This window comes from Egretta garzetta, unplaced genomic scaffold (assembly GCF_000687185.1).
Source record: "Egretta garzetta isolate BGI_Z169 unplaced genomic scaffold, ASM68718v1 scaffold149, whole genome shotgun sequence".
Taxonomy (NCBI): Eukaryota; Metazoa; Chordata; class Aves; order Pelecaniformes; family Ardeidae; genus Egretta; species Egretta garzetta.
This window is the reverse complement of record NW_009269998.1, coordinates 3352636-3367127: the sequence shown is the minus strand read 5'-3', so window position 1 is coordinate 3367127 and position 14492 is coordinate 3352636. Positions and strand designations below refer to the sequence as shown.

Genomic DNA, 14492 nt, shown 5'->3' with positions numbered 1-14492 from the left:
GGGCCCATGGATCCAGCCTGGCCAGGTCCCTCTGCAGAGCCCTCCTCCCCTCAAGCAGATCAACACTGCCACCAGTTTGGTGTCGTCTGCAAATTTACTGAGGGCACACAATCCTCTCATCCAGGTCATTGATAAAAATATTAAACAAGACTCGCCCTAGGGGCATGTTTTAGGTCACAGTAAGTGTTTTGACAGAAAGTTTCCAAACTGATTACTCAGCTTTCTCTCACACAAAGGCATAAAAAAAATCTCTTGTGTATAACTGAAATACTTTAGATAACCTGGGAGAATTGTTCAATTTCTTAAAAGAGGTATTGGTGTTTCAAACCATTCATCCAGAGAAATGCTGCTCCCATTTGCAACCCAAATTCTGCAGCACCCACAAGATCCACAACCCTGTGAGAGCCGCGCTGTGTTAAATACCCCCGGCCCCCGTGACACAGAGTTATGGTGCCATTCCACTGCGCAAAGGTGGCAGAACACCCCGGCCTCTGTGGTGAGGCCTGTGTTTCTCAGGCGGCGCATACCACTTTAAATAGGCACATAACACATTGGGATCTAAACTATTCCCCAAACTTTAAGATCTTAGAATTACTCTGGGTAATTTTTTTGAAAACTCTAGTCCAGTACTGACAAAAAGACAAATACAAGTTAAAAATGAATAGGAATGAGATAACACAAGCAAGAGAAAATCATTATACCCTGGCTGGATCCCCAGCGCACACACCTGAGGGTTGCTACTGGTGACCTCCTTTCGCAAAAGGATGCCCCAGTATCACAGTAAACAGATGCAAGGTAACCAGTTTAAGCAGAATTATGGAGTGGTTTCTGGACAAAGATAGATTTAAAAGATCAAGACTCTTCAGCTTTGATATTAATTGCTCTAGGCACAAAAAAATTAGAAATGATAATAGAGAAGAGTGGTCAGGAATTATTTCTTACTGTTTCCTAACATTCAAAAAGCTGGCAGCCACCTGAAGAGGTTATCAGCCACCAGATTTAAAGCTAAAAATGGGAAATACTTTTTCACATATTGCATCTCAAAACGGCAGCGTTTGTAGCTGTAGCATGTTGAATGCCAAATGTATAAACAGATTCAAAAACCAATTAAGCAAATTGGCGTAAAATGTTTGTCAGTAGCTTTCGAACGTGCTGGTGAGGATGTTTCCACTATAGAACGTCGTTAACAGCAGATCCCCAGACGCTGGGGCGGTGCACTGGGTGATGTTCTTACACCCCTGGCCGCCCCCCGGGGCAGGATACCGGGTTGGACGGATCTTGGGTCTGACACGGCGTAGCATTGGACGTGCTTACTTTTGTATAACTGCATGTGAATGCTAGAAAAGCATCCTAGTGCTTCCTGAAAATGCTAGAAAGGGAATTTGCATCATCCAGCTGTTTCAGCGATCATACAGAATTTAAATTTAAGTCTTTAAGTTGTTCTGCCTCTGGCTACTGTATGCTTCCGCCATAGACAGGAAATCTTCTCTAGTTCCTGAGTAGGCACAAGAAGGGTCCTGGGAGCAGACGGAGTTGCAGAATGGAAAAAACTGAGAATTACCAATGCAAACAATCAGTTTCCTGTCTTTTGGGAGTCTCGTGCCCCGCTGTACAATACAATATAAACAGGAGCTCTGTTTTCTCTTAGCATTTTCATTGCAGTTCATAGTAAAATCAGTCTCCTTATTCATTAAAAATCCAGTTAAAATGAAGGCAACACATTAATTGGAAGTGAGTTTTATGCCAGTGATAAAAATGGATGCAAGCCACGTGCTATTCTTTTTTCATTCCATTTAACTCCATCATTTAAAAGGACTAGTAGCACGAATGGCCCATCACTTGTTTTAACCAGGTAGCCCAACATTTAAAACTGACATTACAGAGACTGACAAGAATTAGTTCTAAACTGGAGCTGCAGTCCAGGGCCCGTTCTCTCCCATCTCCCACGCCATGCCTGCTGCTCCAGATGACCAGAGCCGTCGGTATAGCTGCAGAGAGCATCTAAGCAAAAACCTGCTGGTGGCCTAGGACTTGAGTTTTGCTAAGAGGTGTCCTATCAATTCAGAGAGCCAGGCTGCTGGAGAATAGAAGAGGAGGTGGCGATGTAAGATCTCTGGCAGTGCCCAGGCCAGGAATCAGGAACACAGTGTTTGGCAGCCCATTCCCTATGGAAGGACTATGTGGTCATGCTACATAATGGTGTGTCCATCGGATGGGTTTTGTCCAATTGCTCCTGCCCCTGGGAATGACGACCAAAGATTTTATAGGCAGCTCTAGAATGCAAAGCCATAACAGGACACATTGAAATTGCTACAGGCAGAGGGAGGAGGTGGTTCTTAGCAGCTGGCTGAAGGGAAGATGCTCTCTATATTCTGAAACCCAAACTTAAATAAAAAACAAACAAAAACCCTCAGACTTTCAGTAATCTTAACTCCTATCTGCCCACCCTGAGAAGCTTCTGTTAGAGAAAAGGAATTCAAACTCCTCCTTCTCATCTCTTTCCTATCCTGGGAGTGTCTCCTCCCTCATTCTTCATTCTCTCCTAACCTTGTCTAGAGAGGCTGTCCCTTCCCCACAGGGACAATTCCAGCCGAGCACCTCACGCTGTCTACGAGCTCCTTGTGGCTGTTCCAGTGACTTGTGCTCACCGCTACCAGAGCAATGTGAAGTGTCTGCTTTCTCCAAAAACTGGGGGTGGGACTGGAAAATGGGATGAGCCACCTCATGCTTTAAAATCTAAAAACCCTTTAGAGGATTTGTGTATTTAATGTGTTTGTGCTCCTCTGCAGATACAGTCAAATATCAGAAGTAGATGATGGTTAGGAGCCATCTATGCTTCAGAGGTCCTTTTAGTAAGATTTACTCCTGCTAGCAAGCATCTCTCTTAAATTGTAGAGTTTACTTGATATTCAGGGCTTTATATGCTTAAGATATCTCATGCCCCTTTCAACATCTCATTTTTTTTTCCCCTGAGTTTGTATTGAGATTTACAGTGCAAGTGCTGGAGCTGTGCCAAGGCAGTTCCTTCTTTTCTTTACAATGAAGGCTTCTCTCTTTGGGGTGAGGTTTTCAGTGGGTTTTTTTGTTTGTTTTTGTTGGTTGGGGGTTTTTTTGTTTGGCTTAGGGCAGATCTTTTTGGTTGTGGGTTTTTGTTTGGGGGGTTTTTTGGTGGGTTTGTGTTTTGGGTTTTTTTGGTTGTTTTGGGTTTTTTGGTTGTTTTTTTTTTAAAAAAAAAAATCGAATTACTTCAACATATTCAGGCTGTCACTAAGAGAGCTAAGCACCCCTAGGACTATAATGCTTGCCCAGACAAATACACATTCCTGTCTGTAAAGACCTAGCCGGAATGTCTAGCATCAGAATTTCACATTTTGTGCAGTCAATTCTATTTCACATACTAAGCCACAAACCCATTATAGTTGAAAACAGCTGAAAGTCTGTTTTAAATTAGGTGACGCAAATACAGTAGTAACAAAAACCACAGAAAAAGCACAGATGTGTAGAATATACGTACGTGCAAGGCAACCAAGTATGAGAGGCAGGTATCTTAAAATGCTTTCTTCTAAAGGAGGACATCACAGGTTTTAGCAAATTGTGCTAATGAATATAGTGGTTTACTAACTGAACAAAATGGCAATGCAGAGTTTTACATTTCCCACCTACCAAAGTCCTACCAAACATGAAAGCCACAGAACCAGGTAGTCCCAGAAGGTCTCCTATGGAGCCAGGCTATATGAAAGCAAATGCACAACTGGAAGAGACAGTACAATACGGGCTGCTAAAGCAAGCAAGCCTGGCAAAGCAGGTAAAGCAGGAGAAAAAAATAGGATGTAGACACAAAGTTAGACAATGCTGCATTTTATACCATAAATCTAACTCCTTGATTGAGCAAGGTGACTGCCTGCAATCTCATTCTTATGAGCAGAAATCCCCGAGATGGGTCTAAGGTGGAAACAGAACCAAATGGCTGACAATATTGTTTTTATAGAAGTGTTCTATTCTTTAAGATTATGACTGATGTTATAATTTGATGTAAAAAAACATTTTTGTTTGCACGATGAGATTAAATCCACACCAGTAAATCAATGGGTTAAAGTAATTCTGTCACCTTTTAATGCAGAAGTGCATGCAATTATTAGATTATTAATAGAAAGAATTAATTGGTTTTAACATTGGGAGTATTTGAAGCGACTTGTCATTTGTCCAGCTCAGTTCTAGCCACAGTACATTGTTCCAGTTGTGCAAGGACAAAGGAAGTTATTCATATCAGGCTCGTGGCTGCAGAATCTACACGGCTGCTGTGGTTTCAGATTTTTTAAGGCCAAGAAAAATTGCCCTGTTGAGGTGATAAAGCCTTGATTTATATTAAGGAAGTTCAGTAATTCAAGAGGAGCTGGCGCAAAGACTATAGAAGCTGTAGCTATGCACAAAAAAAATCCTGAAGAAATATTGAAGGAAATACTATTTGAACTTTTTAAATCAACTTAGAAAACCCTACAGAAATGCTCTACGTTTAAGCATGGAAGCAATCGAATCGTGCAAGTTAAATAAGGGTGATGTAGTAGCTTTGTGAAATTACAATTGTACAATCACCAGCTGGCTCAGAAACAATTGAGAAACCAGAATTTCTTCTGTTGAAAAAGGTTGGCTATGTAAAGCAAGCATTTCCTCCATTCCTTGAAAGGCACCACAGGGTATTTATCTTCCATCAGTACTGACACTAGAGATAGAGACTACACACACTTTAATGTCTTTTTTCCATCCAACTAAGGAAAAGTCAAAGAAAGAATGTCCAAAATAGCTCATTTCTTGTTCCATGTCTATCCTCTAGCTCTTTCCTTTACCCCCCACATGTCTCTTCTAGAAATTTTACTTGTATAAATTTATTCTCCTCTCACATTTTTCTATAGTATTTGCTTCTCCTTTAGATAATACACAATGTATATTTAAAAATCAATTCTTCTCATAGAAATTAGACTCTTCTCAGTGGTGCCCAGCACCAGGACAAGCGGCCATAGGCACAAACTGAAGCACAAGAGGTTCCAGGTGAACGGGAGGAAGAACTTGTTGACTGTGAGGGTGCCCGAGCCCTGGCCCAGGCTGCCCAGGGGGGCTGTGGAGTCTCCTTCTCTGGAGATCTTCAACCCCCGCCTGGCCGCTGTCCTGTGCCCCCTGCTCTGGGTGAGCCTGCTTGGGCAGGGGGGTGGCACTGGGTGAGCTCCCGAGGGCCCTGCCAGCCCTGGCCATGCTGGGATTCTGTGATCTGTGTTCTTATTCCTGTGTTTACAAACCAAGATACACACTGCATTTTTCTTTGAAAGTTTTCTTTGAGTGTTTTCCCTCTCCCCCCTTCAAAGTACCAACCATTCAAGGTCCTCACATTCATATCTAATACATAGCTAATAAATGTCTTCCCAGCTCCACCTGTAAGTAGAACATTGAAAGTAGAACAGATCCATATAACTTTTTTTCTCAACACAGAAAAGCAAGCAGCACACTTGTATCAGGAAATTTCCTAAAAAAATTCTTCTCAGTGAATGAAATTAATGAGCATTCATTCATTAATGAGCATTAATTTAAGCCTAAAGCAAGGTCTTTAGCTCTAGTTTTTTATGTCCAGAGACATGGGTCTTACAGAAGCTTGGTTCAATTTTTTTGCATTCACATTAATTCATTTCTGCATTTTAATGAAGCTGGAGCATAAACCCAATGGGATTAGAGTTTTAACATCTACACATTTGTAAAGTATAGTGCAAATTGAGAGCATATCTTAGTAAATATGGAATAATACATATCTGGGAAGCCTGTAGCATAGCTTCCTCCTTCTGAACCTTCCAGGTGTGGAGAATAAGATACGTGGGACCAAACTGTGGGCTCTGGTAGGCTTTGTCAACCCACAGAAAGAACTGTGAGGGCAGCAAAAGCATCCAGGACTTGCATCACACCAGGGAACTTGGATCAAGACAATTCACTTCCTTTGAAACCAGGTGCTACAGTAGGCTGTGAATTTCTTAATGCATTCTGAAGGATGTTTTATAACAAAAATAGCACAACAAAATAAGAAGAAAACCACAAGCAGTACAGATGTTCAAACTACCTACAATGTGCAAGCATTCCAGGTAAAGGCTTTCACCAAAAGACCCTAAGCATTTCTTTTAAAGATGCATTCAAAATGAAATGCACGCAAAGAAGTACCAGGGAAAATGAGAGCTCTTTTTACAAGAAGTGACTAAAAATACAACCCCATCCAGCCCACCCAAGCTGATGCTAACAGAGAATACGATAATTTTCTATCAATACACATGACGAATGCGTAGTTGGAGGCAAGAAGAGTAATCATGCATTTGCATTAAGGTAGATGTAAATTAGCCATGAATAAGTGTAGACAGAAAATTAGAAGTTGGTTTGTTCGGGTTTTTTTACATCAGAGGATGGACTTCCAGAGCAATCTTTCCATTACAGAAAGAACTGAACTCATCTGAGATGAGACCTGATAAGTTCACAAAATAGACTGTATTTTAAGATCTGCCCAAAATACCAGAGGAACAAGCTTTGGGAAGCCCCTTCTTGCAGCCCTGTGGCTTTATTTCCACACCATCCTGATCCCTGTGCACTCAAACACGCGGCTCGCTTTTTGAAGCCGGCTGTACCTCGAGCAAAGGACACAATTGTCCCAGAGCTAGCTAATAACTGCACGCACCTTTAAAAAAGAACAGAGAAAAAAAGGCACTTTATAAGTTATTTTAACCATGCAAACCTAAATGCCAACATTTCTTCACACCTCAAACTACTAATGAGACGCCTGTAGCAGCCGGAGGAAACAATTCCCACCCCAGATGGCAGGATAGCATTGGATGGCTGTTGCATAGCTGTTGGTTGTTGTCCTGGATTTGCCAGTCAGACCCATTCACAGGACAGACAGCAAGGGGGGACAAAGGAGTTTTTGCCCCCTCCCATTTCCAGCACCAGTTTCCCCTCACGTGACACCAGCTGTGAACACCACCCTGCATCTCCATTGGTTCCCAACGAGAGAAAAGTTGTGTGTTGGAGTCTCTGCGGGCAGCCGTCGTCCTCCTTCCCCCATTACACGCAGGATAGGGCTGTGTCAGTATACATAGAGGGGGAATGACGGGAAGTGGCCCAACTGTGTGCTTAAGAAGAACACATGCCAGGGTGGGAGAGTATCTGAGCCCTTCTGCTAGCGCCCAAGCATCAGCTCCCGTGCCCTCAGCCAGAATGAGAAACACAGGGAACCGGTAGTAGCCAACCTTAGTTACAACTCTCATGTAAGGTTGCTTTACTTTCATGCCAGGCATTACAGATATTTAACTTGGCACACATGAACCTTGCTTAATTCTCATTCCACAAACAGAAATCAGCATTTTAAAGACAAAAAAAGTGTTAAAAATATCTATGAAGCTTAACATTTTCTCACAGTTTCACAAGTTTCTTAACCGCCCAAGTTCAGGAATACTTTCCTAATGTTTTAATGTTTTCCTTGGTTAATCTATGTTTTGTAGCATCCATTTTATGTTTCATGACAGTGTAAAGAAAATGCAGGAAGCTGTACGTAATGCTACGAGCCTGGCACTGTAATTTTGGTCTTGTGCATCTCGATGATCACATTCCTTTGATATGCCACAGTAAGCTTTAAAACTCTGCATCTAACGGTAAGTCTGGTAAGCCACAATTGTAGAGCTGGGTAATGCTTGTTTTGGCTTGGTAAAGTGAGATATCAAAGCAGCAGAAGATCGACTTGCCACACTTGGCACCGGCAGCTTTAAGCTAAACTTGTACCCTAGGTGAATGGACAGTCAAATAAAACCATCCCTCTGGAAATAGCAGGGTACTGTGTATAAACCAGGAGAATTATTGGTTGTAAAGCAGTCTGGGCTGAACATAACAAACTCAGCTGGCCTGAGCGCAGGGAGCCGTTTCTTTTGCTTCATAACAGAGCTTTTGTTTACGAAGCTGGAGACCCTATGTTTAGCCCAGCAACAAACTCCTAAATGAATCAGCTCTGTGTAGGTTCGATAACTTTTACCAAGACTTCCAGACGTGTATTGTTCTGTCCGTGTACCTCATGCCATTCAGTGTGGCTGCCTGTGTACTGCCCTACACTAAAAATTTAAAATAAAGCAAAGCCTTCATTTTAAAATATCTAAAAAACCCAATTGTGCCATAAAACCACATTTCTAGTCATCTGCTATCAGACGAGCTCTCACAAAACAGCCAGTCTACCCCATTCCAAAGCAGTTCATCGTGGGTTTCCCTTCTGTCTCACTGGTAAATGGGTCATGCTCTCTGTGACCAATTCTTAATTCCATATTTCAGTCACCAATATTTTCCTTCTCCCATTGCCATTTTTAATCTTCTTTCATGGATTGTATAAGGTAGTTCGGGTCACCAATATTTTCCTTCTCCCATTGCCATTTTAATCTTCTTTCATGGACCCAACTACCTTATACAATCCAAGTTTCCCATTTCAGGTCATTACTAAGTCAATTTTCTACTTAAATCTATACCCACCCTGGGCCTAAACGCAAGCAGCTGAATGCAGAAGTACAAGTCAGCGTGAGGACAGGTCACAGGAACGGTCCTTCGCACATTCATGTTTCAGGCAACACGGTCCACAAAAACATTTGTGAAGTCCTTACCGTGGAGATGCAGTCGCACACTGCTTGGAGCATTCAGCTCATTCGGTCTAACAGCCTGAAGTTAGGATTTATAATAATTACTTAGTAACGCTGCTCAGGAACAGAAGAAGAAAGACTGAAAGCAGCAAGCTGGATCTATTTTAATTAAAATGTTTTTAAACCCGCCACGGCTTCATGTTCTTCACAACAACCCAGAAGGGCTTGGAAGATTTACCTGGAGACACTGACAACTGGGACCAGGGTTTCCAAATATGGTTAGATGAAATAAAAAGAAATTTTATTTGTGCTGACAGACACAACTGTATTTTATATTTTATACGCTGCCAAGGGAGATACGTGCTCTGCTTTCGAGAGAATGGCAGTGTGAGTCGGGCTTCAGATCCCGCGCGGGCAAACAGAGGCCAGGGGAGAAGCCAAAGGGGTGCCGGTCCCGCCGCGATTCAGGTGCAACACGGGGGCTGAGAGATATTTCAGCCCCAGAAGGAAATCCAGTTAAAGTTTAGACAAGGGCATAAATAATTTGTCCAGTTTGCCAGACAGGTCTCCCCACAACCCACAGCCTGGATTTGAACCATTTATAAATCAGGTTATCTGGCATTTGACTAGAAGACAAGCTTAGAACCCTCACTTCATGGCTCTGAATGAAAGCCTGGGGAGCTCCACCACCCAGCCTGGCTTGCTGTCACCACTCCTGAACAAGGCAAGAACCTACGATTCTATTCCTTGGCATATTACTGTAAACACCTGTAAGGAGTAACACATCAAGTGCAGACTGCACTCCCCGTGCCAGCCTCTGGCTACAGGCTTTGCTATGGTTTCACTTCATCTAGAAGTTCCAAATCTCTTCTCAGCTTCCCCCACCCCTTCCTTTCCCACAAACACGCCAGCAAAAAGTTAAAGTTCTAAAATAACTCGGAAACTCCCTCTGGGTTATTTTATATATTTCAACGCGTAATTGTAACGGGGTATTACTGCTACAGCAAGCGTTACCTCGCTCCTGATACGACAGCATTAGAGATGAACCACGCCACGCTCACCATTCCTTCCTTGCTCATCGCCCCCCCCCACCAGCTAATAGCATCAAACTGCACATTTGCTGCTCTGAAATGATTTTCCCAACATTTCAAATTATTTAACCATCCCATATTACGTAGCATTATTAACACCACGATCTTAATTCATTGCAGACATTAAATTAAACCTTTTCCTTGCAGAATCAAAAAAAGATTTTACAGATTCTACAGTGGACAGTTCAGAGAGGACGTCAATTTTTTATCGGAATACAGGAGTAATTAAAGACTAGATCCAAGTCAATCTTTACACTTGGGAAAACAAATTAAATTTCCAAGTCGCATTGCAAACATATCAAAAGGCTGATTAGACAAATTTATTCAGAGTTAGTCTCCATAATTAGGGTAATTTAACTCGCTTTTCTTCTAAAGCACATAAAGTTACACACACAGTAACTTTAAACACAGTTTAATTCTGAATGAGACCATTTTCCAGGAATAGGTTTTTCAATTAATTTTTAACTTGTAACTTTAATAAATCTGAACTCATTTTTCCTCTGTCATCTTGCAGATAAATTAAAACATGCTCTTTTAATATGCAATTCAGCATCAGTAACTGAAGAACACTAGAAACAGGGGGAACTGATACTACAAATCTAAATTAAACTACACTGAAAGCCTTTTTTTTTAATTTTTAATTTTTTGTTTCCTCTTCCCTTACTCCACCACAAACCATTTTTCGAGTGAGAAATAGGAAAAAACAACCCAACAAAAAGTAGAAGAGAACCCAGGAACAACTTCAATTTAATCACCAAGTCTTTTCTTTCTTCATAATTTCAGAAAAAAAACAGTGATAAGCCTGCTATATCACTGGTATTTTTGTTTGTTTTCTCCTTATGAAAAAGTAGAATTGAGATGGTAGAAAATTATGGAGAGGAGTTTGCCCACCCCTCGCCACTCCCCTGACCAGCACAAAACAGCGGTGACTTATAGGATCGCACACCCAGCAAGTTTTAAGAAAATGCAACTGGAAAGCTGGGCTATAAGCACGCAGAGTTCACTTCTCGCTCAAGGCCGCGGCTGACCGTCGCAGCACCGAAGCAGTAAACGCGGACCCGTTCTGGCCCCTGCCAAAACCCAACAGCAAGGAACACACAGCTCTGTAACACCGGGTGGCGATGCACCCTGATAAGGTTATATGGGGGAAAAATATCTGTACTTCAAATACATTGATTTGCTTAGATCTGTAATGAGAAAATGAATAGCATAACCTCAGTTAATGACCACCAAATCATGTGCTTCCGATCGCACTTATTGACGATTTATATGGACCTAAGTCTGTTTAATGAACCATATAAAACTGGTATGAGGATGGGATTAGGCTCTGTACGGTCTGAACTAAAATTCTCTTACAGAGAGAATTTTTATATTCTCTTTATATATATAAACATATATAATATTTGTGCTTGAGAACTCAAGCTTGTCATTAGCTACCTTCTTTAGCACCAGTCTCTGAATATTTATTATACAGTAATACCTGGAAAGGAAGCTCCGGCTACGGGATTCGCCACAGCAGGGCTCCCAGCCCCGCTACACGAGTTACGGCCCAATAACGAGCGCTTGTGCTGCATCGGGCTGGGCCAGGGTTAATTCTCCTCCCAGTAGCTGGCGTGGGGCTGTGGTTTGGGGTTGTGCTGGGAACAGCGCTGAGCACCCCGGGATGGGTTCGTCCCTGCTGAGCCGGGCTCACACAGAGCCAAGGCCGCTTCTGCCGCTCACCCCACCCCACCAGCGAGGGGCTGGGGGGCACGGGGGGGACAGCTGAGCCCGCCTGACCCCCGGGGTGTCCCGCACCCCATGGCCTCATGCTGAGCACAGAGAGCTGGGGGAAGGAGGAGGAAGGGGGGGACGCTGGGAGCGATGGCGTTTGCCTGCCCCAGTCACCGTCAGGCGGGATGGAGCCCGGCTCTCCTGGGGGGGGCTGAGCCCCCGCCTGCCCGTGGGAAGCGGGGAATGAATCCCTGGGGTTGCTTTGCTGGTGTGCGTGGCTTTTGCTCTGCCTCTTGCCCTGCCTTTAGCTCAGCCCGGGGGCTTTCCCACTTTTACCCTTCCCAATCTCTCCCCATCCCATTGCGGGGGGGAGCGAGCGGCTGGGAGGGCTGAGCTGTTGGCTGGGGTTAAACCACAACAGTGATAAAAACTGCATGGCAACCCACATGTGTATACTCTTTTAGAGCCAGCATATAGCATTTTTAGGTTTTTTCCTCAACTTATTTGAGTTACATTTTAAGATTCCCCTGACTGCAAAGCAGACTGCCTAAGTCTGATGAGTCTCATTCTGCAGACTTCAGAGGAGAAATAGTACAACTGAAGCTGTATTTATTGGCTGCTTTTAAAAGCCATGAAATCTGTTCCATCTCAGGACTCATTAACTCAGTGCAGTTTCCCCTCGTTAACAGTATCAGTGTTGTAGCTCTCGCTCACACTGCTCATCTGCTCTAAGGGGCTGTCTCAAGGCAATTCAGCGTTGGTCAGAAGTGGGCTATTGCCCTGCTGGGCTGCAGGTTAACACAAGTGCAAGATGGAACTCCAGAGCTGGCACAGGGAGGGTGGGAAAGGTCCATTTTTGTGGCAGTTTATTTAGAGAAAGAAAAGAAGTCAGCTGAGATGGCTCAAAGGGTTGGAACCTTTCAGGCACCTTGTGGGAAATCTGGCCAAAGCAGGTGAAATCCTCAAAGCCACACGATAAGCAAAGTTTATCACAGGACTACGATTTGCCATGAGGATACCCACAGCCACATGCCAACACACAGCCAAAGAGACAGCTCCAGCTTTGCCACAAGAACCAACAAATTTGCCTTGGAGGAGACGACTTTTATAGCCCCACATGACAGGGCAGGCAGCAAGCCAGAGCTTTACGGCAGAACCACCTGCACCTTTGCCTTAGCACCAGCACTCCAAAAAGCAGTTAAAGGTGTTCAATTCCTAAGCTAAGTTTCAGAAGAACCCAAATTGGAACAAGGTAGCTTTTCAAACAGAAAAAAATGCAAATCTGTTGGAAGAGACAGGTTCAAATACAACACTTCGTAAGCAAGCTCCTCCCTGCCCTTGGTACCTGCACATCCAAATCCTGCTCCCAGCTCCAGCAGCTTTCCATTCTTGGAGTGCTACAACCTCAGGCTCCCTTTTTAAAGCCTAAGGAGACTTTCCTCAGCCCTTCATGGGTGGCTCCTCCCTGCCTCTTATAAGAATTTCCCAGGCCCTCTGCAGACTCCCCAGCTGCTTGCACTGAGCAGCAGCAGCGCTGCCAGCTGCGCACGGCCGGTAACGCTCAGAAAGTCATTGCAGGGCCACCCGGCCGTCCCCTCCCTTTGGGGGACGTCACCTGAACGCAATAAACCCCTCATCAGGCCTACGTTCACCTTTTTATAAAGAGCAGCACACAGTAAGCTGGGATCAAGCAAGTGTCACACTGCACCTTCCATCATACCACAGGGGGAAGGCAGTGCTCTTTTCACCTAAAATGAGGGGTTTTCAGTCCATGCTTGGGTGTTTGCTGGGTGGGTGGGTAGATGGAAGAGTGGATGGATGGAAGAGCACATTTCTCTGGCAGGCAATAATGCTTTAGTGGAGAAGGAGCAGCAGGGCAGGGCTTGGTTTTTGAGATGGGTCATCTTTTCCTATGAAATGGCCTTTACTGGTATTAAGACAGTTTGATGTTTGCTTGCGTTTTGGTTGGGTTTCCTTGTTTTTTTAAGAAAAAGATCTCCCCAAACATAGGTTTGGCATAGACTTATGGAAGGCTGGCATGGGCTTTAACTTTTATTAATTCTTGACACTCAACTTTTATTGACTCTTGACACTTGACTTTTCTCCAAACAAATTATTGAAAACCTTGGATCTGAGCTGCCTACCAAATTATGACCCTCAGAATACACAGTTTTAATGTGAGGATATAAAAGCAGCAAGATTTTAAGAAATGAGGACGAACACTTTTTTTTAAAGGGAGAGACCTAACAAGTGAGAGAGGAAGCAAAGCACTGAACGTCTGTTTTTTAAGGGGAATTTTTCAGAAACAAAATAATTCCTGCATTTCTTCCTGCTGTCCTCTGCATAGAAAGAAGCCACTGTTTTACCGGCCAGACCATCTTGCCTTTGGGAGGGGAAGTCAGGAACAGGGAAACTCCCTGTCGAAGGGACAGCAGCAGCAGCATTCCCATGCCTGCAGCCCATTCCTGTGGCTCCCACAGCTGGAAATTAAGCAGCAAAGAGCGAGTAATGCAAACTCGTGGTCAGGTTTCAAACTCGGTAGGCTGTCCCGGCTTGACGTGTTTGAGATCAAACTGTGCGCTCTTTCATTCCCTTTTTTATTCTCCGATCAATGTAGGTGTCTGAAATTTTACGAGTATCCGCTGTGACAGCGTACTAGTGCGCTCTCGGCCACCGCAGTCTTTCAAACGTTGCGTTCCTCTTTCTCAATGCAGTATTAGCTTAAATTTCACAACGTGATGAACGGTGTAAGGGCAACAAATATTAAATAAATTAGCAGCTTCATTTTGTAGGGTAATTTCATGGGTCTTTCTAAATTATTTTTTTCTCGAAACCAGCAAGTCCAGTGAGTTACAGAAAGACATGCTACCAAAAATTACATTTCTAAACAAATAGCAGGACGACAAGCTACCATCTCTTTCCCATTACTTTTTATAATAAAGAAAGCGCTCTGGAGTTTTCTCAGGAATTTAAGACATATCCAAAGCGGATAATAGTATGTGAATTCCTCACGGGCTCAGGCAAGCCATCAGGGAAATGACACCTTGGAGACAAA

General features: G+C 43.5%; 1 protein-coding gene across 1 annotated transcript in view; it reads right to left on the bottom strand.

The window, feature by feature from the left end:
* RNPC3 (RNA binding region (RNP1, RRM) containing 3) overlaps positions 1 to 13887 on the bottom strand; it is a 144479-nt gene extending 130592 nt beyond the window's left edge. Inside the window, exon 1 of the mRNA XM_009647540.2 lies at positions 13804 to 13887. Within this exon, the coding sequence (XP_009645835.1) occupies positions 13804 to 13887 (84 nt within the window). The remainder of the gene's footprint in view (positions 1 to 13803) is intronic.
* Positions 13888 to 14492: the final 605 nt, after the last annotated feature.